General features: G+C 44.4%; 1 protein-coding gene across 1 annotated transcript in view; it reads left to right on the forward strand.

The window, feature by feature from the left end:
• The window catches only part of LOC309385796 (tumor necrosis factor receptor superfamily member 1A-like), a 50,490-nt gene that overhangs the window by 25,411 nt on the left and 1,406 nt on the right, over window positions 1-23,673 (forward strand). The window contains exons 3-9 of the mRNA XM_081940519.1: window positions 1,253-1,381; window positions 6,761-6,907; window positions 8,168-8,252; window positions 9,648-9,718; window positions 9,877-9,990; window positions 11,529-11,566; window positions 21,789-21,933. Coding sequence (XP_081796645.1) covers window positions 1,253-1,381; window positions 6,761-6,907; window positions 8,168-8,252; window positions 9,648-9,718; window positions 9,877-9,990; window positions 11,529-11,566; window positions 21,789-21,933 — 729 coding nt within the window. The remainder of the gene's footprint in view (window positions 1-1,252; window positions 1,382-6,760; window positions 6,908-8,167; window positions 8,253-9,647; window positions 9,719-9,876; window positions 9,991-11,528; window positions 11,567-21,788; window positions 21,934-23,673) is intronic.

Genomic DNA, 23,673 nt, shown 5'->3' on the forward strand with positions numbered 1-23,673 from the left:
GTGGGCTGGGCTGAAAGAGAGTCCTCAGTTCAGATTTAGTCCAACTAATTTTATGGTCAGAAAGGACTGCCAAAGGTTCAATTTATTTTGTTTAATCTTTGTATGAAAGACTCAGGTTTGTCAGTAAATATTAGCGTATCTTTTTCAATTAAGGCTACCTCCATACTTCTTTCCTCCATTTATCAAACAATAGCTTTTTCTGTTTCCAACTTCAAAGTAGTTGTACGCGACTATTGATTATGAACTACTATGTTTTGAAGGGGTTCCAAGAGCCACAAAAGATGCCTGGGGGATGCTCGAGAGTATTTGATTGATAGCACTAGCTATTAGCTTCTATATTTTGCCTCACAACAGTAGTTCATGCAGTCATCACTACCTACGTGATCTATTGGGGTTGCCTGGAAAATCACTCAAAACGCTCTTGGTGTAGAATGTGGTACCATTCTTGGTGGGTTTGACATACAAAAAGCACCTAACACTTGTGCTGTGAGCTGGAATAGATTGCCAATATGTTTCCAGGCATACTGTAATTCCAACAGCTGGTTTTGAACTATCGCTCCCTTGCACAGCTTGGCCCCAGAGCAGGATCACCCATTCCAACCAGAATCAATTTACTTGGCATGTTCATCAAGGGAGAAAAACTTGGTTGTTCATAATTTCTGTGAAGTCAGGGCACTAGTGCTGTTAGAATCTTGGTTTTATGGCAGGGGTGTCCAAACTTGGGAACTTTAAGACTTGTGGACTTCAACTCCCAGAATTCCCCAGCCAGCCATGCTGGCTGGGGAATTCTGGGAGTTGAAGTCCACAAGTCTTAAAAGTTTCCAAGTTTGGACACCCCTGTTTTATGGCATGCCCCCCCTCCCCCTGAAATTACATTGCCTTCTCTTATAATAGCATTCCAGAAAATGGCCAAAGCAGAGTTCTTCCTGACATGTGTTTGCTGTGGGGGTGGTTTAGATGTATTTCTTTTCTATTATAAAACCTTGGTCAATTTATAATTGTCCATTTATCATGATTTTTGACAGTATTTAGTACATTTATTTTAAATTCGCCATAAACATTTTATTTTTGCTGCTATTATTATTGTGAAATTTTTAATTTTTGGATTGTAGTAAAATATCTTTGATAGATTTAGTATGTCTAAATATAATAAATAATAAACAGTTATAATACATCCTCCATTTTTAGATCATTTCAAAGTTTCAGTATCAGTAGTTTTCTTATTCACTGGTGATTTCCTTTCATTTTCTAGGAACTTATCTTTCAGAACATTGTTCTGGGCCAGATAAGGCACCTACATGCCGCGAGTGTCCCGAAGGTGCATATATGCCTACAGAAAATTTTTCACAAAAGTGTCTTGCGTGCCAACCATGTCGCACAAGTAAGTTTAATTTTCTATATGGTTAGATTAAAAATGAGCACTAATGAACAAAGTAAGCATTAGAACTTTATGTATGTATTTGTGTACATATATTTGTATTCTTATTAACGTTATTCATTAGGTTTACTGTGTTTTATTATAATATGTGCATCCTTATGTTCTGTTCTTGATACAGAGTCTTGTACAATAAAACCAAATTATAAATTACATTTATACATCGGGAAAGGGGAGGGGAGGGCTAAAGCTGGAGTCAAATGATGGATAAAGATAAAGTGGTCAGGAATCATGTTTAACAACAGTGTGTTAAAAATGTTGTCAGTGGGGGCTCATTGGCACAGATTTTTGGAGGAGGAACCATTATATGGAGCTTTAGGGATCTTTTTTTATAAATTCAAACATGTTTTTATATTATTTATTTATTATTTTATTAGTTTTTATTCCACCTTAATTATTTTTATAAATGACTAGACGGTTGAATACCAATGGTTCGCTATGGGACTGGAAAAGCGGTAGGTAGCATTCTTCGCCATCATGCTCCATTATCCTGTAGCTGTAAAAGGCAGCAGCAGACATGGTCTTCTCGAGAGGAACCTTGGTGTTTGGGTCGCACTGAGGTATATTGATGTAATAGCCATCTTCTCCATGGCAGAACATCAGAGGGTACTGGAGAGCGTCATAGGCACAGTGCATCTCACCGATTCGTAATAACCTGTTGTCTCTGCTATGGAAAATGATATCTCTCATCTCAAAATCCTGGCTGACAATGAGAAAAGCCACTTAATCGTGGAGGCATTGAAAGGACGGTGCTCTCCAGAAGGCTTCCTATTGGAGTGGAGACGCCCATGGTGAGTCTTGAGGTTCCGATCTGGGAGGAGTTTGACTTGGTTGCCATCGAGGATTTGGACAGATTGCGTGGACGACTGCGACCCACCACATGTTTATTGGACCCGTGTCCCTCCTGGCTTGTACTGGCATCCTGGGAGGTTACACGAGACTGGCTCCTGGGCCTAGTGAATGCTTCGTTGGGCGAGGGGTCTCTCCCGGCCGCCTTGAAAGAGGCGGTGGTGAGACCCTTGCTCAAGAAGCCTTCCCTGGACCCTTTGGAGCTGGCCAATTATCGTTCTGTCTCCAACCTTCCCTTTTTGGCAAAGGTTGTAGAGAGTGTGGTGGCCCACCAGTTCCCACGACATCTGGAGGAAAATGATTATCTAGACCCGCGCCAGTCCGGTTTCCGCCCCGGTCACAGCACGGAGACGGCCTTGGTCGCGTTGGTGGATGATCTCTGGAGGGCCAGAGATAGAGGTTGTTCCTCTATCCTGGTCCTATTAGACCTCTCGGCGGCTTTTGATACCATCGACCATGGTATCCTGCTGCGCCGGCTGGAGGGGTTGGGGGTCCGGGGCACCGTCTTGCGGTGGTTCGGCTCCTACCTTTCTGACCGGACGCAGCGTGTGTTGACAGGAGAAGAGAGGTCGACCCTATGCCCCCTTACTTGCGGGGTACCACAGGGGTCGGTCCTCTCGCCACTCCTGTTCAACACATATATGAAGCCGCTGGGTGAGATCATCCGTGGTTTCGGGGTGGGATACCTTCTGTACGCTGATGATACTCAGCTGTACTTTTCCACCCCGAACCACCCCAACGAGGCCATCGAAGTGATGTCCCGGTGTGTGGAAGCCGTACGGATCTGGATGGATGACAACCGACTCAAGCTCAACCCTTCCAAGACGGAGTGGCTGTGGGTACCAGCCCCCCGGTTCAGCCAATTAATTCCATCATTGGCCATTGGGGGCATTCATCTTGCCCCCGTGGAGCGGGCGCGCAATTTGGGCGTCCTCCTGGATGCCCGGCTGTCCATGGATGACCATGTGATAGCCGTGGCAAGGGGGGCGTTCCACCAGGTTCGCCTGGTGTGCCAATTGCGTCCCCTACTGGACCGGGACGCCTTGCGCACAGTCACTCATGCGCTGGTGACGTCTCGCTTGGACTACTGTAACGCTCTCTACATGGGGCTTCCCTTGAAATGCACCCGGAGGCTACAGTTGGTCCAGAACGCAGCCGCGCGGGTAATTATGGGGAGTACTAGGTACTCCCATGTGACACCGTTCCTGCGCGAGCTGCACTGGCTTCCTGTGGTCTATCGGGTGCGTTTCAAGGTTTTGATAACTATCTTTAAAGTGCTCCATGGCTTAGGACCTAGTTACTTGTGGGATCGTATTCTGCCCCATACATCCCTGCGACCAATTCGCTCGCACAGAGAGGGGCTCCTCCAGGTGCCGTCCGCTAGACAATGTCGTGGGGCGGCGCCTAGGAGTAGAGCCTTCTCTGTAGCGGGCCCAGCCCTGTGGAATGACCTCCCTCCGGATATTAGGAATACCTCTGACCTCCGCTCCTTCCGTATTAAGCTTAAGACCCACCTATTCCAAGCAGCTGGCCTGGCTCAACTTTGATCTAACCATATCGCTCCTGACGGGTTTTTAACTGGGTATTTTAATTATATTTAATTTCTAGGGGGTTTTAAATACTGTATTTTAATTGTTTTTATCAGCCGACCTCCTCCTTTTGTATGTTTCAGTGTATGTCTTTGTTATATGTTTGTTTTGTTCACATATTTATTTCGTATGTTTCATTGTACGCCGCCCCGAGTCCTTCGGGAGAGGGTGCGGCTAAGAAATAAATAAATATATTATTATTATTATTATTATTATTATTATTATTATTATTATTATTATTATTATTGGCGTTAATTATCACGTGGAAGTCCTTGTGACCCTTAGGAACAGAATCAACAGCAGCCTAGAGTTCCAGAATATACTTCTTGTGTTCACACAGGAACCTCTACAGTTGGCTAACCAGTTGTAGATTAACACCTGGGTACATTCCACAACAGATGTCCCTCTCATTGTCATCATCACCAACAGAGTATATTTGGAGAAATGAAGGCTGCTGCTGAGGCCTCACCATGATACTTCCTATCCTGTGTACACCTTGCCCCTGCACTTTGAATGTTGGCATAAAATTTCCCTCCTTCACCTCTCTGGCTCCAAAAGATGTCATTTGGAAGCATTCGTTGTACTTCCGGACAGCAGAAAGAAAGTGCTTTGCCATTGGATACCAATGGGTGAGAAGGCTGTGTAAGCCTTCAGGGTAGAGCTTAAGTGGAGGGAGGTGGACTTTACCGCCACTGTAGCAGATCCGGGGACTCTCAGCCACTTTAGAGCATGGCATGTACAGGTAACCAGGGTCCGAGATCAACAACCTTGTCTATGGAGTAATCAATCTGATGTTCATATTTAAAACCAGACAAATACTAATTAGTCCAAGGCATTGATCTCATTTGTGACTGATTAACGTAGGGGTTATTAGGTTTATACTTTTTTACAGCCTGTCTACTGACTTGGGGATGAGTTTGACGATACTTGTGTGCAGCTTCCCTTACTTGTGTTTTCCTAATCACATCTGTAAATCTTTTTATGTGTTTTTTGCCTCTTTTCCCTTTAACTGGTGACAGTAGACGGAACAGATTTGTCTGAACTGAGGAAGAAAATAAAGGGGTGTGGGGAATCTGCTTCTGCCTGCCAGCATCCATCGGTATTCATTTGGCTAGCGTCCTGTCCGTGTGTGAGAGAGTTGAGGGGTGTTTGGAAACTCAAACAGTATTTGCTGTGTGAGCAAGAAGGACACAAGAAGGAGCCTGGGCGTGGCTTAGCTCAACTGTTCTGTAGTAAAGCTACTTGCTCCTGTGAAAATAAAACTGAAACTCCTCTCCTCTCTTCTGCTTATATTTTGCATTTGGAACAGATTTCTTTTGAGGTGGGGCAGGGGAGTAGAACTCCTTAGCATCAGAGGCTGTTTTGAAAGTGAAACAGTATTTGCTGTGCCTGTGTTTTGCATTTGGAACAGATTTCTTTTCAGGTTGGAAGGGGGAGTAGAACTCCTTAGCATAAGAATGTGTTAATAATAATATAGGAAATACTAATGCTCTGATGGTCATTTCAAAAAATCCTTTCTTAACGAACACCTAGAAGCCAAAAGGAGCATACATGGCGAATTTGAAGTTTGTAGGCTTTTTATTATATGTATATATGTTACGGTGAAAGACCGAAATCTGGTGAATGTCGACATTCACCGGTGAAAGACCGAATATTTCATTACATTGTTTTACATTCGGACCTTCACCGGTGAATGTCGACATTCACATAGTCGCTTGGTGTATGTCCGAAAATACCCTTATCCTCTCGACACCCTTACCCTAATCCCCTTACCCTAATACCTCGGCTCCTCGCTTCCTTTTAAGCGTCTTCTTAAGGATCGCAGCTTAAAAAAAAAAAACTCCGCGAATAGAAGACGCTTAAAAGGAAGCGAGGAGCCGAGGTATTAGGGTAAGGGGATTAGGGTAAGGGTGTCGAGAGGATAAGGGTAATCCTCTCGACACCCTTACCCTAATCCCCTTACCCTAATACCTCGGCTCCTCGCTTCCTTTTAAGCGTCTTCTTAAGGATCGCAGGTTTTTAAAAAAAAAACTCCGCGAATAGAAGACGCTTAAAAGGAAGCGAGGAGCCGAGGTATTAGGGTAAGGGGATTAGGGTAAGGGTGTCGAGAGGATAAGGGTAATCCTCTCGACACCCTTACCCTAATCCCCTTACCCTAATACCTCGGCTCCTCGCTTCCTTTTAAGCGTCTTCTTAAGGATCACAGGTTTAAAAAAAAAACAACTCCGCGAATAGAAGACGCTTAAAAGGAAGCGAGGAGCCGAGGTATTAGGGTAAGGGGATTAGGGTAAGGGTGTCGAGAGGATAAGGGTATTTTCGGACATACACCAAGCGACTGTGAATGTCGACATTCACCGGTGAAGGTCCGAATGTAAAACATTGTAATGAAATATTCGGTCTTTCACCGGTGAATGTCGACATTCACCAGATTTCGGTCTTTCACCGTAACATATATATACATACCGTATTTTATATATGTGTGTGTGTGTGTGTGTGTGTACATACGTACATATATGTGTTCAAGGCAGAGAACACACATAATATCCCTTCCTCTTTCTACTTTGCCCACAACAACAACCCTGTGAGGTAGACTGGACTGAAAGCGAGTGACTCGCCCAAGGTCACCCATCCATTTTTCATGCCTTAAGGCAGGACTAGAACTCATTGTCTTGGTTTCTAGGCCAACACTTTGATCACTACACCAAACTGGCTTGTAAATTTATATTTTTAATGCTATGAAATGTAAGCAATAGAACTGTTTTACAAATTAATCTTTGCATACAGAAATAAAAGCCTTCCAGTTTAGTTTAATGTTCAGACTATTCTGCTATCATTAAAAGCAGTATGATCTCAGTAGAAATACTCAGCTTTTCCTCACTCTTCCCAGGCTTTCAGCAGATAATAAAGCACGGTTGTACCAAGTGGGAAAACACTGTGTGTGGTTGTAACAGTAACCAATATAAGACTACCAGAAGTGCGGAATTCTTATGCCAGAATTGCAGCGACTGTCATAATGGAAAAATCAGACAAGTCTGTAAGTATAAACTCGAAAAATCAATATAACTGTTTAAACCTGACTCCATCTTCATTCATGTCATCTATGATAATACAGTATGTTTTTATTCAGTGTATGTATTTGCATTTTGTCAGAACTGATCTTTTCCCATTTCCTTCTTATTTTTGTTTGGTTATCTGTGACCCAACTTTTACCACTTAACATGCATTGTATGGTACCACATGCTGAATTAAAAGCAACATTCATCAGAGAAAGTGATATAGAAAAAGAGATAACTTCAAATTATGTGTAATTAGTAAGGAATGAGAGTGGAGCTATACAGAAACAAAAACATGCGTCAGAACCTCTGGAGGTTCTTATGTAGCATCTGTCTGCAACCCTTTAAATCAAAGGAATCTTTTTCTGGGATCATGTTGCAGCTATGAAATTCTGGGAGAAGAGGCAGCTGATTTAAAGCACTGGAGAGCTCAAGTCTTGTGCACTCCTTCATTTTCTTGGTAACAATACTACTACCACTGCCCTCTTCAGGGATGTTTTTTGACTTTGCAATGATGGAATTCTTTGGTAGTCTTCCATCCTAGCCCTGATAATTAATTTTTAATCTTAACTATGAAAGCCAAATGCTATCATTAGCTGCAGAAAAGAAGTATTAATTTTTTCTTTCTGTTACATTGAAGGAGGAAGACCCCCTTCCTTTTTTATAATTTTTAGTAAATATTAAGTTCATCCTAAATTTCAGCATTCTTATATTATCTAATTTTGGACCATCTGTGCTTCATTGTTTCTCAACACCATTCTCATATCATTGCTAGTCTTTTCATCTGGTTTTGCCCCCATCTCATAATTAATTTTAAACTGTTTCTTCAAGTTGTCTGTCTTTCCAAACATCTTCTAGCAAGGTCCCTGTATAGTACCCATCACCTTAGTTCAAACTTCTTTCATCCAGAAAACAAAGAGTATGACCCCATAAATTAAAGCTATCATGAATATACCGATTGTTAGATTTTAATAGAAATATTAATATTTCTTCCACTTAATCAAATGCTCCTACTATTTTCTCCTGAAAACTATTTCCAATTTTCTTTGGAAATGTTATTTCTCATGTTACTACTTCCCAATTTAGCCTACACCTTGTTTCTTGGTTCATCTCATGCAAATGTTAATCAAAACCCTCTGTTTAACTTTTTGGGACCATCCCGGGTTGACTGTTTATTTGGATTTAAAAGACCTGAGCTTATTATCACCTAATAATTATTTGCTTTTTCTGCTATTTTCTAGGCACTTCTGATAGTGATACAATATGCGAATGTCACCCAGGATTTTTTTTTCAGGAAGATCAGAACAAATGTCTTCCCTGCAGCAGGTTGGGGAAATGTTATTTATCTTGTAATACATATGGGAGTAACTCTTGGGTTAGATGTAATTGTAGGCCTTGTCTGTGCACTCCCAGCTGATTCATCCTTCTCTTCCATTCTCATTTCCAGTAGGTCTCTACTTATCTTTGTGCTTCCTAGCTGATCTCTGCTCTAATCCTTTGTACAGTGGGATGGATGTGTCATCATGTGCTTACCAGTTAACAGAATAATATAATTGGAAGGGACCTTTGAGGTCTTCTAGTCCAATTCTCTGCTCAAGTAGGAGACCGTATACTAGACATGTCAAACACGTGGTTCAAGAGCCAGATCCGGCCTGTGATAGGCCCAAGTTGTCCCGCGGGGCTGTCTCAGAGACAGTGAGGGACTGGCCCATGCTGCCCTGGCCCACCCCAGCCACACGTACCCAGTCAGCCGTGATGTCTAGGCCACTCCCACCCCAGCTCCCAAAGGGCAAAATCCTGGTACAGCCCTCAATGGAATCAAGTTTTACACCCCTGCCCTATCATTTCAGACAAGTGGTTGTCCAGTCTCTTCTGAAAAAATATCCAGTTGTCCCAGAGTAGTAGTGCTAAAAATAATTGGGGAGCTTCATGCTTCTCCGTTGTTTTTCATCCTAATTTGTTGTGAAGTTGTGAAAATGCACATTATGGAATTATTGAATTCCATTCTTGAATTTCCCTCCTCTGTACTGCCCAGCTGTTTCAATGTACACTATTTTAGTTTACTGGGTCAACTATAATTTAAACTTGCCAACCCCAAAATAGGGGACAAAAGTATGACAGAAAAAAGCCTGTCTTTTTGCATGCAAACAAATGTGAAACAGACACAGAGGAGTCTGAAGCCTTAACTCTACTGTTGCCAATTGCCATACACATTCCTGTTAAAAGCGGGATTACATTCCTATAGCATAATCGCTCTCAACTAGTGGGTTTTCTTCTGGGTCTAGCTACACATAATGAAGGAAATATGGGTTCCTAATTCTAAATGCAAACCTGGAGAGCAATACTTGCTGAGTGGAACTAGCAATCCTGACTAGAATTCTTAGCTTTTCTTAGCGTTCACGCACAATCTCACACACAAATTACTTTTTACTCTTATTTTAATATTTTTTTCATCTGACATTACTTTAATGGAAGCCAAATCTAGCGGGACTGGAGAACAATTAATTATTCTCTTTTGCTCTTGCTTTCAGAAACATGTGCTTGCAAGATTATCCACATTTCCACTCACTCTTTATATTTTAAGGGTCAGTTGAATGATTTAATTTGAGTAATTTAATTCCCCTTATTTGCTAATTCTGGGTATAGATTCAAAGGATAATAAAATAAGAAATGCTGTTGAATGTTATCAGTAAGTACAGAAATTTCTGATTCATCTTCTAGCTGTGATAAGGAAGATTGCAAGAAACACTGTGAACCAGTAATGGTAATTAAAAATCAATCGAACTCCACAGGTAAGATTTGAAATAAATTATTTAATATTTTAACTTGATTACCACCATTTCCTTTGTATCACATGTTCATCTTTGCTCTAATATTCTGTTTTTACATTAACATTTCTTTTTGTATCTTTTCAAACCAACAATATCCAACATGTTTTTTTTTCCTTTAGAACTCATATCTGTCCTCAGTTTCCTGACTGTCATCTTTGCAGTTGGTTTTCTTGCCTTAACATTCAAAGCCATCAAGAAGTATTTCCCAGAAAGACAGTACTTCTCTTCCTGTAGTAAGTATCATTAATTGCCTGTTAAGTGCAAAGTGACTGATTTCATTAAATAATTGCAGATCTAAAGCAGTGAATCAGAACTGAGCACAGCGAAAGGCTAGCAACACAACTATTTTTCATATTTGTCCCATTAATTTAAGATTGCAAAGACTCTGAGTTTTTGAATGAGAAATTGCAATGTGTAGTGTCACCCGATACATATTTGTATTGAACTTTAACAGGTGATTCAGACTCCAGAGAGGTAAATAAAAATATAGCCATCTAGTTAGATTCTTGTGGTATTGATGAATATATGCAAGAAAGTGAAGGTTTAATCATGAATGAAATGGCTATGTCAAAAAGTATGGGTTTTTATCATATAGATTGTTATGGTTGCCTATGAAAGTAATAATTTGTGTTTATTTAAGTATTGAAGGTACATGCTACTTCAATCACTTAATTCTAAGTGGCTTATATGTTAAAAATAATCATGGAAATTGGGAAAAGTAACGAGAGCATAAAACTGCAATGAGATTTACAATGTGATTGCTAAAGTGTTTGAGAAGGTGTTTGGCAGAATTCTGATTGTCACATCACAGCTAGATAGCAAGTATTCAGACCGTTTTAAAAAACCTTTCAATAGGTTATTAATATTTCAAAATTTATATGTTATCTGATTTAAAGAAAGAATATGCAAAGTGCATTGTTGTGAGAGTTGATAGGAGTGACAGTTTTCAAAAGAGTGAGCAGATGAGGATTGTCCATCTTTTATAAAGAAGGATACATCCAGCCCTCTATTAAGGAAATGTGAGAGAAAATGGACAACAGATATATTGCCCTAAATTACTTATACGGAAAGATTTGCCTTTGGAAATACAGCACTAATAAATAATATTACCCAAATCGCTTGGATTAACTGTTTCTAGTCCAGACTGCAAGGAGGAAAAGGACAGTACATAAGGCCCTAGGCTCCTAGTTTGGACCACTATGCTAGTCCATCTTGTGCTTGGTCTGTGACTTAGCATCTTCTTTGAATTTATGGACAGTAAGCCATGGTTTTGACGTAGCATGTTTTGTGAGTTCAGCCTTTGATGATGTGTTCCGCCAGTAAAATAAACATAGTACTGTATTTTATCTCTATTAAAATCCATATCTTATACATTAAATAATTTTAATATTAAAACACCTATTTGTTGAAAGCAGGGACAAGTCTTTACAGCTGAAAATGGAAAGGTGCTTCAGATTCAGCATTCACCATGCCTTAACCTGGATTTGCATAGCATAGTCCCAGAACAACATGTTACAACCTAGCCAGTCTGATTTGCCATGTTCTATCCATACTGTTGCAACTTTGTTAGCTAATCTAAGAACTTGTCTGTTAGGTATAGTACACTTAACAATAGCTACTAACATCCATTCATCTGTATACATTGAGAAATGTTTACTTTTAGTACAATTTCAGCTATTTATGTATTAGTTCAGCATTAACCTGGGAAAAATAATAATCAGTTTGATGGAAATGATATACATTTATTGTGTCTTTGGTTTTAATTTTTCAGCTTCGAGTCAACAATCAAAAAAGCAACTTGAATCCGAGGTAAGTCTAACATACCTACAGGTATGTCTCCACACAGATCAGGATTAATTTAATATTCCTATTGCCATTGTTGCAAAGTAAGGTAGATTAAGAGTCCTTAGATCCTCATAAATTTCTGGGTTTCTGTTTTTTAAATCACTAGGTGTTGATCCTTTTTTCCCACCAATGATTCATTTTCAACGAATATCCTACAGTATGTATTCTTCTTTAATGCTACCATTGGTTCAAACAACACTTCTCTATAAATATGCTATCTTCCCCCCCTAAATGATTTATATACAGAAATATTCCTGTATGTGAGATAAGGGAGAGAGGATTGAAGGAGAAATGAGAAGAGGTAGCTTTTAAGCTTCCTTCATAATAGACAAAAACAGTGTCAAAAACAGCCACTGAATTAGGTAATACAGTATAGCATAGCATCTTTATTTCAAATGTAATATAGGTAAAGGTTCCCCTCACACATATGTGCTAGTCATTCCCAACTCTGGGGGGTGGTGCTCATCTCCGCTTCAAAGCCAAAGAGCCAGCGCTGGCCAAAGACATCTCCAAGAACTTGCAGGCAACCACGTGGGTTATCAAGGCAGCGGCTGCAGCCTCTTTCTTCAACAGTTCCACCTCCTCTGGCTGACCCAGATGCAGGAGAGGGTTCCGGCTATGGAGGTACGTCTTTTGCAGGACATTGCAAAGCTCACAGCGGCTGCTCAGTTCTCAGCGGATGCCACACTTGATGCGATCAAGTACGCTTCCAGAGCACTCGCCACCACGTCGGTGGCGTCCAGGAGACTTCTTTGGCTCCATGGTTGGCAGGCGGATGCCTGGTCCAAGTGGAACCTAGCTGCAGCAGAGTATTCTGGCGAGGTACAGAGGTACACCCCTCCTAGGTACCCTCGACATGGGGATAGACAATATTATAGGGACAGAAATTGGTACCAACAGCCCAACAAGCGGCCCTTTCGAGCGGAGCAGGGGCGTCCGTTCTACCGCAGGAACAAATGATCCGGGCTTAGATCTTCCCATAGGCAGTCGCCTCACCCATTTTGTGGACCGCTGGGACCTCATCACCTCTGATGAATGGGTCCTTCACACTGTTTGTTTAGGGTTACATTTGGAGTTTCGTTCTCACCCCCCTTCTCATTTCAGGCTTTTTTCCTCCTCTCGGAACCCAGTGAAGCACAAGCTTATGCGCAAGGCCATTCAGCACCTGCTGGATATTCAGGCCGTGGAACTGGTTCCAGAGGACCAGAGAGGTTCTGGTTTCTATTCCAACCTTTTCGTAGTTCTGAAGAGTTCAGGGGATTGGAGAACCATTCTGGATTTAAAGTCACTAAACTCTAGACTGGTTTACCGGATGTTTAAAATAGCTTCCTTGAAGTCTATCTTCGAGGCAATCAGGATGGGGATTTTCTGGCCTCCACTGATCTTACAGAGGCCTATCTCCATATTCTGATTGCACCGGACCATAGGAGGTTCCTTAGATTTTCATACGGGGAGGGGTGGGGTCCATTATCAATACAGGGCCCTTCCATTTTGACTGGCTTTGGCTCCCAGGACCTTCACCAAGGTCCTGGCGGTGGTCGCGGGTCACCTCAGATCCGTCCCGATCCAAATTCAATGTTATCTAAATGATGTCCTTGTACAGGCACGCAGCCCTAAGGCTGCGAAGAGGGACCTTCAGGTCACCATTCGGACCTTGCAGTCCTTGGGATTCTCGGTAAATTTCAACAAAAGCCATTTAGAACCCTCTACCAGGTTGCAACACCTCGGAGCGATCATTGACACCGTGGAGAATAGAGTGTTCCTATCCTAATATCGTAGGGACAGTATCTGTCAACTGGTTCAGCAGATTTGCAGGGCGCACTCTGTTCCCATAGTCTTCTGGGGAAATGCATCTCTTGCATTGCGATCCTCCCGTGGACTCGACTTCATTCCAGGGAGCTGCAGTGGCTGCTGCTCCCATACCAGAGGGACGGTTCCAGTGATGCGATGTTCAAGATTCCTGTTCTGCCCCGGGTCCAGCTGTCTCTGCGCTGGTGGACATCTCCCGCCATGGCCAAGGGTGCTCTGTTCAGAGAGCCAGACAGATTGGTGTTGATGACCGACGCAAGTCTCTTCAGTTGGGGGGCACATCTAGATTCCCACTTGGTCCAGGGCCATTGATCGGTCTCGGACTTGCATCAGAACATCAACTAGTTGTAGCTCAGGGCAATCCACCTGGCCCTCCACCATTTCAAGGAGAAGGTCTCAGGGCAGCACATCCTGGTTCTGACAGACAACATCACCGCAAAAGCGCACGTCAACAAGCAGGGGGGCACCCACTCGAAGGCCCTTCGGGACGAGGCTGCGAAGTTGGGGAATTGGGTGGAACGTCATCTCCTGTCGCTGAGGACGGAGCACATCTCAGGGGTGGACAACCTGCAAGCTGACTGGCACAGCTGAGCGACAGTGGACCACTGAGAATGGCAGCTGCTTCCAGAGGTCTTTGACAAGATTTGCCAGAGGTTTGGCAGACCGGTGGTGGATCTGTTCTCCACGCCAGCCAACGCGCAGGTTCAGAAGTTCATTGTAGAATGGGCTCAGCAATCCTCATTGCCTAGTTTTACAGTGATAGTGATGTTTCATAGAGGTATTTTCTTATGCTCTCCTCTGCAATGGCAACAACGAAAGCATTCCAACATATCAATATAAAACCTTTCTCTATTTTGGGTCTTCTGAATGCTAGAGGTACATTGCTGTTGATACTATATGCTTCCATTTCTCAAGGCACAATAGATACTCAACCTACCTTGTTCAGTATTCGGAATATGGTTCTGCAGCGCAATGCAATCCTTTTTATATCCCAAAGAATACAGGCTAATCAAGTATTATAAAACCTTAGCACAGTCACCTCAGCATTAATGCCTTCTTTCACGTACCATGGAAATTATTAAGGCAGTTAGATCATCTGAGCCAGAGGGAAATCCTTTTACTGATTTCATATCTTTTGACCATCTTATCAGAGGGAGTGCACCCATTTCAGATGTAGGAGAACAGCACACAGATTTGGCATACAGAAAGTCATAATCAAATATTTTAGTGTTAATGTTGCCATCACTATAAAGCATCCTGGAAAGCAGATAGAAGATCCAACTTCTTTCATAGATTCCCAAGTTATGAAAACCATCTATTGCAGTTGGAGAGTTGTATGCTAATTACTAAACAGATATAGTGAACGTAGACAGAAACTGACAGTGTGTATTATTTAAATGTAGATTATCAAACAGGATTTATAGTCTTATATTGGAAACCAATATCCCAAGATCTTCTTTCAGTCTTCCCCTTTCCTCCCCAGCTTCAGCTTCCAGTACACCTGAACTGAGACCATCTACCACTATCTCACTAGTGTGCCAGATTTCCTGATCATTTTGTGATCACATTTAGATGTAAAGTTGAGAAAACAACCATTCATGTTGCTGTAGCATCCTGCAACACTCCAGCTCAAGGGGAAATTCTTACACTAGATTTGTGTTAGCAATAGCAATGACACTTAGACTTACATACCACTCCATAGTGATTTACAGCACTCTCTAAGTGCTTTACAGCATATTTCCCCCAACAATCTGGGTCCTCATTTTACCGACTTTAGAAGGATGGAAGGCTTAAGTCAATCTTGAGCTGCTCAGGATTGAATTCCTGACAGTGAGCAGAATCATCCTGCAATACTGCACTCTAATCACTGCACAACCACGGCTCTCTATTCCTTAATTTGTGACTGCATTCATGAAAGCTAAGGTGGAGGTTTTTGAGATGTGCCCTACAAAGGAGGAAGATGAGATACAGAGAAAACTGAAGAGAAAAAAAGTAGTGAATATATTTAAAATACATTTAAGTGACATTATTCCAATCACTAAACCTTAAATGATATAGATATAAAATAAAGTAAATTTGCCAGTTTGGTCTAGTTTAGACCCCAGGCTAGAAAGCTGGCTCAGTGACATTGGACCAGTCACTCACTCTCAGTCCAAGCTATCTCACAGGATTGTTGTTGTGGAGAAAATGGAAGGAGAAAGGTATATCACCATATTTTCCGGTGTATAAGGCGACTGGGCGTGTTAGATTGGCATGAAAAGGAACAGGCGAGAGGCGCGAGTGAACTTCAGCACTTTTAAGGGAAAAGGGGAATGCGCTCTGCTGGCTGGATTGCTGGAGCTTGCCCTTTAAGGAGCTCCGGCAGGCCAGTTGGCCAATGACAGCAATTCAAGTTCCCTGCGGTTTGGGCAGCCAATCCACAGTTGGCATGCAAATTAATGACGTACATCCGTACGTAACACCCCTCCTCTCCCAGAATGAACAATGTACAATCTGTGGCCTACGTAAGTGACATAATCCTTCAGGTAGGTGGGGCATGACGGGTTTCTACTGGACCTGCACAGCTCACTTGTTCCTGGGACTTCGACCGAGGCGGTCGAACCTGTTGTTCCTCCAGCAGCCTGGGAGGGAACCTCTGGAGCTCCTCAGCCCGCAGTTGAGCTCCGGCCTGGTTCCCTCAGCTCCCCCCCCCTGTCTCTTCGCTGGACGCCTCTGACTTCATATCAGTGGCCACGGCTTGGGTTAGTTGGCAGCTCACCTTGGTGCCCACTGGGCTGGGCTGGCTCCCGCTCATCTGTTCTCCGGCCGACGGTTGAGCATACTCCTCAGGGCGGAGGCCTTGGTTGCTCGGGAAGTTGTTCCAAAACGACGGTGGCAGCCCAATCACCTTGGTTCCTTAGCTCGGTGTCCCCCAGGCAGTGTCGGAGCTGGTCTATGTGCCTCCTCTAGATTCTTCCATCTTCTAGTTCCACCTTGTACGATTTAGGACCAGTGACAGCCACAAGGCGGGCCACCAGCCAGGTCAGGTACCCGGCATAGTTGAGGGCAAATACCTTATCGTTTATGCTAAAAGCTCGGGTTGGCTAAGCTGAGTCCAGGGGAGTCTCTGGAAGATAGTCCGGGTGGTACCGATTGAGCCGGGACCACAGTTTCCTCCCCATCAACAGTTCGGCCAGGCTCTTTTGGGTGGTTGCATGTGGGGTGATGTGTTGTGCAAGGAGGAATTGGTCAACCTTCTCCTGCCAGTGGCTGGGGCCCATTCGGGTGAGGGCTTCTTTGGTTAATCTCACCATCCGTTTGGCCTGTCCGTTGCTTGGCGGGTTGAATCTTGTGATGAGCACATGCCGGATGCCCTGCTCAGGGAGGAAGGTCTCCATGGACTTGGTGGTCAGTTGTGGGCCATTGTTGGAAATCAGGACGTCCGGTAGGACATGGGTAGTGAACAGGCACCGGAGGGCTCAGATGGTAGCTTCTGCCATAGTGGTGGACATAATGATAACTTCCAACCGTTTAGAGTAGGTGTCCACAACAATAAGGAACGTCTGCCCCTCCACTGGTCCCATAAAGTAATGTGTATGCGGAGGGGCCCTTGGCTGCCTCCCATTCCTGAGTGGGTGCCCATGGTGGGGCTGGTCGCATCTCCTGGCACAGTTGGCAAGTGGCCACCCACTCCATAATATCTTTGTCCATGTTCAGCCACCAGATGTAGCTCCGGACTAATGCCTTCATCCGCACAATTCCGGGGTGACCCACATGGAGGGCGTCCATGACTCGCCTCTGAAGCTTCTGGGGAATGATGACCCTTTCTCTCCACAGCAAGTAGCCCTTGATAGTGGACAGCTCGGCTTTCTTACTGTGGTAGCTCAATAACTCACCTCCTGGCTTCTCCTGTGGCCAGCCCCTCAACACCCAGTTCAAAACCTTCCGTAGAGTCTGATCTTTGTGTGTGTGCTCTGCAATGTCCCTGGCAGTGACCGGGCTGGCAGGGTCAATGTCTATCAGGAGAACTTGGGCTATGGGCGCGAGGTTTTCTACGAACTCTGGTAATGGGCAGCGGCTGAGGGCATTGGCCTGACTGATGTCTTTCCCGGATCAATGTACCAGCTTATAATCGTATGCGGTGAGGAAGAAAGCCCATCTGGTCATCCTCGGGGATATGTATGGAGAGGTCTATTGGTCTCTGGCGAGAAGCCCCAGCAGGAGTTTGTGGTCAATTACAAGTTCAAAGCGCCTGCCATAGACATATTTGTGGAACCGCTTGATCCCTGCCACTGCGGCCAAGGCTTCCTTATCTATCTGGCTGTAGTTGCGCTCCGCTGGTGACTTAGGGTCTTAGAATAATAGCGATTGGTGCTTCCATCCCGTCTGGCAGGTGATGGCTGAGGACTGCTCCAACTCCGAAGGGGGAGGCGCCACAGGTGATCTGAACCGGCAAGGTGTAGTTGTATTGGATGAGGATGCTGTCTGAGGAGAGGAGGTGTTTCACAGCTGTAAATGCTCCATCTGTCCCCAGGTCCATGGTGCCATCTTCCCCAGGAGCTTGTGGAGTGGCTCAGCAACAGTGGCCTTCTGTTGTAAGAAAATACTGTAAAAATTCAATAGTCCCAAGAAGGCTTGTAATTCTGCCCTGTTTTTTTTTTTGGGTAGGAGCATTTTTAATGGCCTTCACCTTGCTGACGGTGGGGTGTATGCCTGACCCATCTATTAAGTAACCTAAGAAGTCGACCTGTCTGATGCCGATTTTGCATTTCTTAGGGTTCACTTTGAATCCCTTTTCCTGAAACCTCCCGATGTCTTGCGCATGCATTCCATCAATTGATCTATAGAGTTCCCTGAGATGAACACATCATCAAAGTATGGCACCACCCTCGGAATTCCCTGTAGCAGCCACTCCATCAAGCACTGAAAAAGTCCTGGGACTACACTGACCCCAAACTGCAGCCTCGTGCATTTGAATATCCCCCTGTGGGTCACTATGGTATGGGCTTTGGCGGTGGCTTCATCCACTGGCAACTGCTGGTATTCTTGAGCGAGGTCCAGTTTGGTGAATACCTTCCCGCTTCCTAGGGAATGCAACAGATATTACACCACTGGCACTGGGTACGTGCTCTGTTGGAGGGCGTGCACTTGTAATCCGCACAGAGGCCGATTGAACCACCTGGCTTCACGGAGGTGACTATGGGGGTTTCCTATGCCAAGTGATCGGTTGGCACAAGGATTCCCTGGGCAATTAACTTATCTAATTGCTCATCCACCTTGGGCCGCAGAGCAAAGGGAACCCTTCGGGGTTTGAGCCTGATGGGGGTTATATGGGGGTCTAAATTAAATGAAGTGGGTTTCCCCATATATTTACCTAGTACCTTGTCGAAAACATCTGCAAATTCCGCCAATAGCCGGTCCAGGTCGTGGGTGGTAATTCAGTGCGGCCAGTGACGTCCAGCCACAGGGGCTGGAACCATTCCACTCCCAGCAGGGACGGTCAGTGGCTGGCGATGACTGTGAGGGATAGGCAGCCCTGGAACTCATGGAACATCACTTCAACTTCCATTCTGCCCAGCACTTGGATCCGGTTCCCTTGATAGTCGTTTAACTGGATGTTTGATGGCTTTAGCAGTTTTTTGCTTGCGGCTGGGTTCAGCTTCTTGATGTCTGCCAGGACACAATGTGTCCAGCTCCATCTTACATGGTCCCCCTTCAATGGTGATATTTCTCCCCCTCGTACGCATCTGAGTGGCTGACGGTAGTGTGATGGGTCTGTCTTGGGGGTTGGTAGTGTTCTTCCCTCCATCTCTTTCGCTGCTGGCTGGTTCTTGGGTTGGTTGCTCTTCCTGGTGGTGCCTGTGGCTTTGTCTGGCATGGAATGGGTTGGGACACCCTGCAGGCCTCTGCGATGTGGCCCTTCCTTTGGCAGCAGCGGCATGTTGCGTCTCGGAAATGGCAAACTGCTTTTGCATGGAACCCCATGCAACCCGGGCACCGCGGCTGTCTCTTGTTCGCATCTCTGGGGTTTTGGTGTCTCTCGGGGAATGTGCGGTGGACGGCATCATTGGTGTCATCCCAGTCATCGTCATACTTTGGGACTTCCGTTGCCCACTCGGGTTTCCTGTATGCGTGATGCACCCTGCTGGTCTTCCTCACATTTGCTGCACATTGGCCGCTCTGGCTTCCTTGACCACGTCCTTAAATGAGAGCCCTCTCCTGATCAACTGTTTCTTTTGAAAGGAGAGGTCTCTCATTCCCAGGATGATCCGATCCTTCATCATCTCCTTGGGGTTGATGAATTCACATATGGTGGCGATTTCCTGGAGGCTGGCAACGAAGTCGTTCACGGTCTCCCCCTCTCGTTAGCGTTGGTGGTAGAACTCGTTTCGGCTCACCATGGGAGCGGCAGATGGGGCGTTATGGTCTTCCAAGGCATGCTGTAGGGTGGTCCAGGCAATGGTTTCCACATCTGCTGGGACAATCAGCATCTGTGCCATCTTGTAAATTTTGATGCCGCAATATGTTAGGAACAGTGCATGTTTCCTGTTGTCCGGCCAGTCTTAGTATTCATTGGTTTCCAGAAACATCCTGAAAAGTCCCATGTATGTGTACCAGTCCTCCATTTGCGGGTCGAAGATCGCCGGTGTGGGGGATGCTTGCGATGCCATGTTGTGCTAGTGGTCGAAGTTCTTTGTTCTGGTGCAAGATGGCTGTGTGGTGCACGAGGAGTTTCTCAGGTCCCTTTGTCCTTCGTCGCCAGTTTTAGATCGGCGCGAAAAGGAACAGGCAAGAGGCGCAAGTGAACTTCAGCACTTTTATTCAAGGGGAAAGGGGAATGCGCTCTGCCGGCTGGGCTGCCAGAGCTTGCCATTTAAGGAGCTCCGGCAGGCCAGCTGGCCAATGACAGCGATTCAAGTTCTCCATGGCTTGGGCGGCCAATCCGCTGTCGGCATGGAAATTAAAGACGTACATCCGTACATACGTAACAGGGCGTATAAGACAACTCCCTACTAACTCCCTTTAGCCGACCAAAGGCCTCCGCACTGCCAGGCTTTCGTAGTTTGAGCTCAGTGCCTTCCTCCTACAGACCGCTATCCCAATACTCATCCATCCATGTGCCCAGGTGAGGAGCGCCGAAGTTATCGATTGAAAAGCCGGTGTCTGCGCTGGTGGCGGAATGGCTTTTTGCTTGCCGGTGTTGCTTTTTCTTTTGTTTTGGTTTTTTGGTATGGCCTTTCTTATACCTGGCATATAAGACGACCCCAGGTTTTTGAAATAACTTTTTTGGGTTAAAAAGTCATCTTATACGCCGGAAAATACGGTAGGTATGATCACTGCTTTGAGTTATTTATAAAAAAAATAAGGATGGGATAAAATAAATAAAATAATAAACACAACCAGCATGGGTATCACTTTCTTAATATTCAATAAGCCATTTTAAACATTAAGGCTATTAGTGGTAAGACTTCAATGAAGAGATCACAATGAATTTTGAAAAAAAAAAACCCAGAAAGATATTAACCATAATTACTACTAAATTTGGACAAAGTTTAATTAAATCTGACAGTTCCTAATGAGATGGCATATGTTCTAATAATGCTAGTGCAATAATTTTCCTGTGAATGTATTCATTGCAATGCCAATGAATTATGTTCAGTTATCAATATTGTATATTGCTTAGTGCATAGGGATAGTGTATCATTTCATTATTTATAAATAAAAGGGAATATATGTAGCACTCTTTTTTAAAATGCCTACAATAACATCCTGTGGGGTGGGGGAATCATATTGGTCTGTGAAAGAAAGTGGCTGATCCAAAGTCATCCAGTGTGCTTTCAGGGTTGAGGGTGGTATTTAATCATGGTGTAATTTAACATCTTAACATGACATCATACTGGCTCTCCAGGAGGAAGGGCTGATTCAGACTCAGTTATCTCCTCCATTTCAGGCTAAAAATAATAAATACAACAAATTTGTGTTGAAACTCTTTTTGAAGCAAACCCCCTGAATTTAGAGGAACTCGGATGTAAAGAAATTTATGACAAGCAAAGATGTATCTTGACAAAGATTCTCTGCAGACTGCCCAAGGTCTGCTCCTGCAGGTCCTGTACCTCATCACTTTGATTTCTAGCTGCCTCATGATTAATGGATTGCATAATACCATAGATTGGGCCCATTACTTTCTAGGAAGGGCCAGGAAACAAGTGAGGCAAAATAAATGCTGTTTTCTTCTACCTTGCTCTTTTATTACACCACTCCATTACAGTACATAGTTATGGAATTCCAGGCATCTTCACCATTCCTATAATCCAGCCTTCCACAAGCAGCAACAGGGTTATCTACATGATGTTAGTTATTCCTTCTAACAGGGTATGTGTGTCCCTCTTGTTCTTAGACTGCAGATAAGACAAAAAATTCTCTTTTGGACATTAAAGAAGAAGTGATCTCGAGTACCATGCAAGTGTTACCACTAAGTCAAGCCCAAGGTCAAGAACTGCCAGACTGCATAAAATCTGCAAGAGAGACACGGATATCTGACAGTAAGTGCAATTTCCTTTAAGAAACCGGCGTGGATGACAGGTGCTATTAAAAATATTTATGCAGTATATCTACCAAGATGACATATGTAATATGTGGAATATGGCTGCCAATCAAAAGACCAAAAAGCAGGGGTAAAGAAATACTTCAACATTAAAAAGTACAGAGAATCTTAAATATAGGTAGTGTCAGGCCCAAGAACCAAGGATGACACATGGAGTTACTTCTTAGTAACTTTATTAGTTACTAAGTTATTAGTTTCTTTATTGTTGTTCACCTGCAGACAGAATCTTTCCAGGTGAAAGTAACTATTATCCATATAACTATAGGTATATTCTGTAAACTGTTAGGAAGGATTGTCTTTGCCCTCTTCCTGCCTCCAAGTCATCAAAGCTGTGCTCCTTCTTAGCTCTCTTGTAGGCAGTCCCTCCCTCCTAGGATTCCAGACTACAGTGCCTCAGGTTTACAGAGGGATCTCATATTTTGATTCAAAAGAAAAGAGAAAACATTACTCATGCTATGCCAGTGATGGCGAACCTATGGCACGCGTGCCACAGGTGGCAACTGGAGCCATTTGTCAGGGCATGCGAGGCACTGCCCTGTTAACTGGCCAGTGCGCATACATGTGCTGGCCAGCTGAGTTCACCCTTTTTTAAAGCCATTTTTCACCCTCCCCAGGCTCCAGAGGCTTTATAGGAGCCTGGGGAGGGCGAAAAGAGCCCCCCCCCGGAGGCCTCATGAGATTCCCTGAAGCCTCCGGAGCGCAAAAAACCGGCCCAACGGGCAAACCGGAAGTTCGGGAACGGACTTCCTGTTTGCTCAGAGGGTCGTTTTGACTGCTCCGGAGGCTTCAGAGAAGCCCCCTGAAGGTCCCTGAGGCCTTCGGAGCGCTCAAAACGACCCTCCAAGCAAACCGGAAGTGACTTTTGGTTTGCTCGGAGGGTCATTTTGACTGCTCTCGAGGCTTCAGAGAAGCCTCCTGAAAGTCCCTGAAGCCTTTGGAGTGCTCAAAACGACCCTCCGAGCAAACTGGAAGTTCGGTTTGCTCTGAGGGTCATTTTGACTGCTTCGGAGGCTTCAGGGAAGCCTCCTGAAGGTCCCCGAAGCCTCTGGAGGACTTCCAGAAGGGCGGGGGAGGCTGTTTTCGCCCACCCCATGCTCCTATAAAGCCTCTGGAGCCTGGGGAGGGTGAAGAAAGCATGCAAAATGGGGGGGTGTTTCACACCTGTAGTGCGCGCATGCGCACGGGGTATGTGTCGCACATTGCATTATGGGTGCAGCACGCCTGCACACGACCCCCCCTTGCGCTCCCCCCACTTATGGCACACAAGCCAAAAAAGGTTCGCCATCGCTACACTAGGCACTTATATATTTTATGCTATTTGATCATTATGGGAATATCTGTGGCTACAAAACTGATAAATCTGAGGTCCCTAACCCACGGCCCACTACTGGATTGTGGCCCATCAGAATCAGACCACAAAAGTATCCCCTCTCCCTTCCCAACTACCAGCCACCAAGCTGGAAAGATTGGGAATCGCTTTGATAAATAACTAATCAACATAGAGGATGTTCCCACAAATATCTGTCAGTGCTAGAATTTAAGCACATGGGAAGCCTTTTTCTGCGCTAGGCTAGGTTAGACTAAACTAGACTTGAATTGAATTCTATTCTTTATCGGCCAAATGTGACTAGACACACAAAGAATTTGTCTCTGGTGCATAAACTCACAGTGTATATAG

Source organism: Natrix helvetica (assembly GCF_964273705.1).
Source record: "Natrix helvetica genome assembly, chromosome: 2".
Taxonomy (NCBI): domain Eukaryota; kingdom Metazoa; phylum Chordata; class Lepidosauria; order Squamata; family Natricidae; genus Natrix; species Natrix helvetica.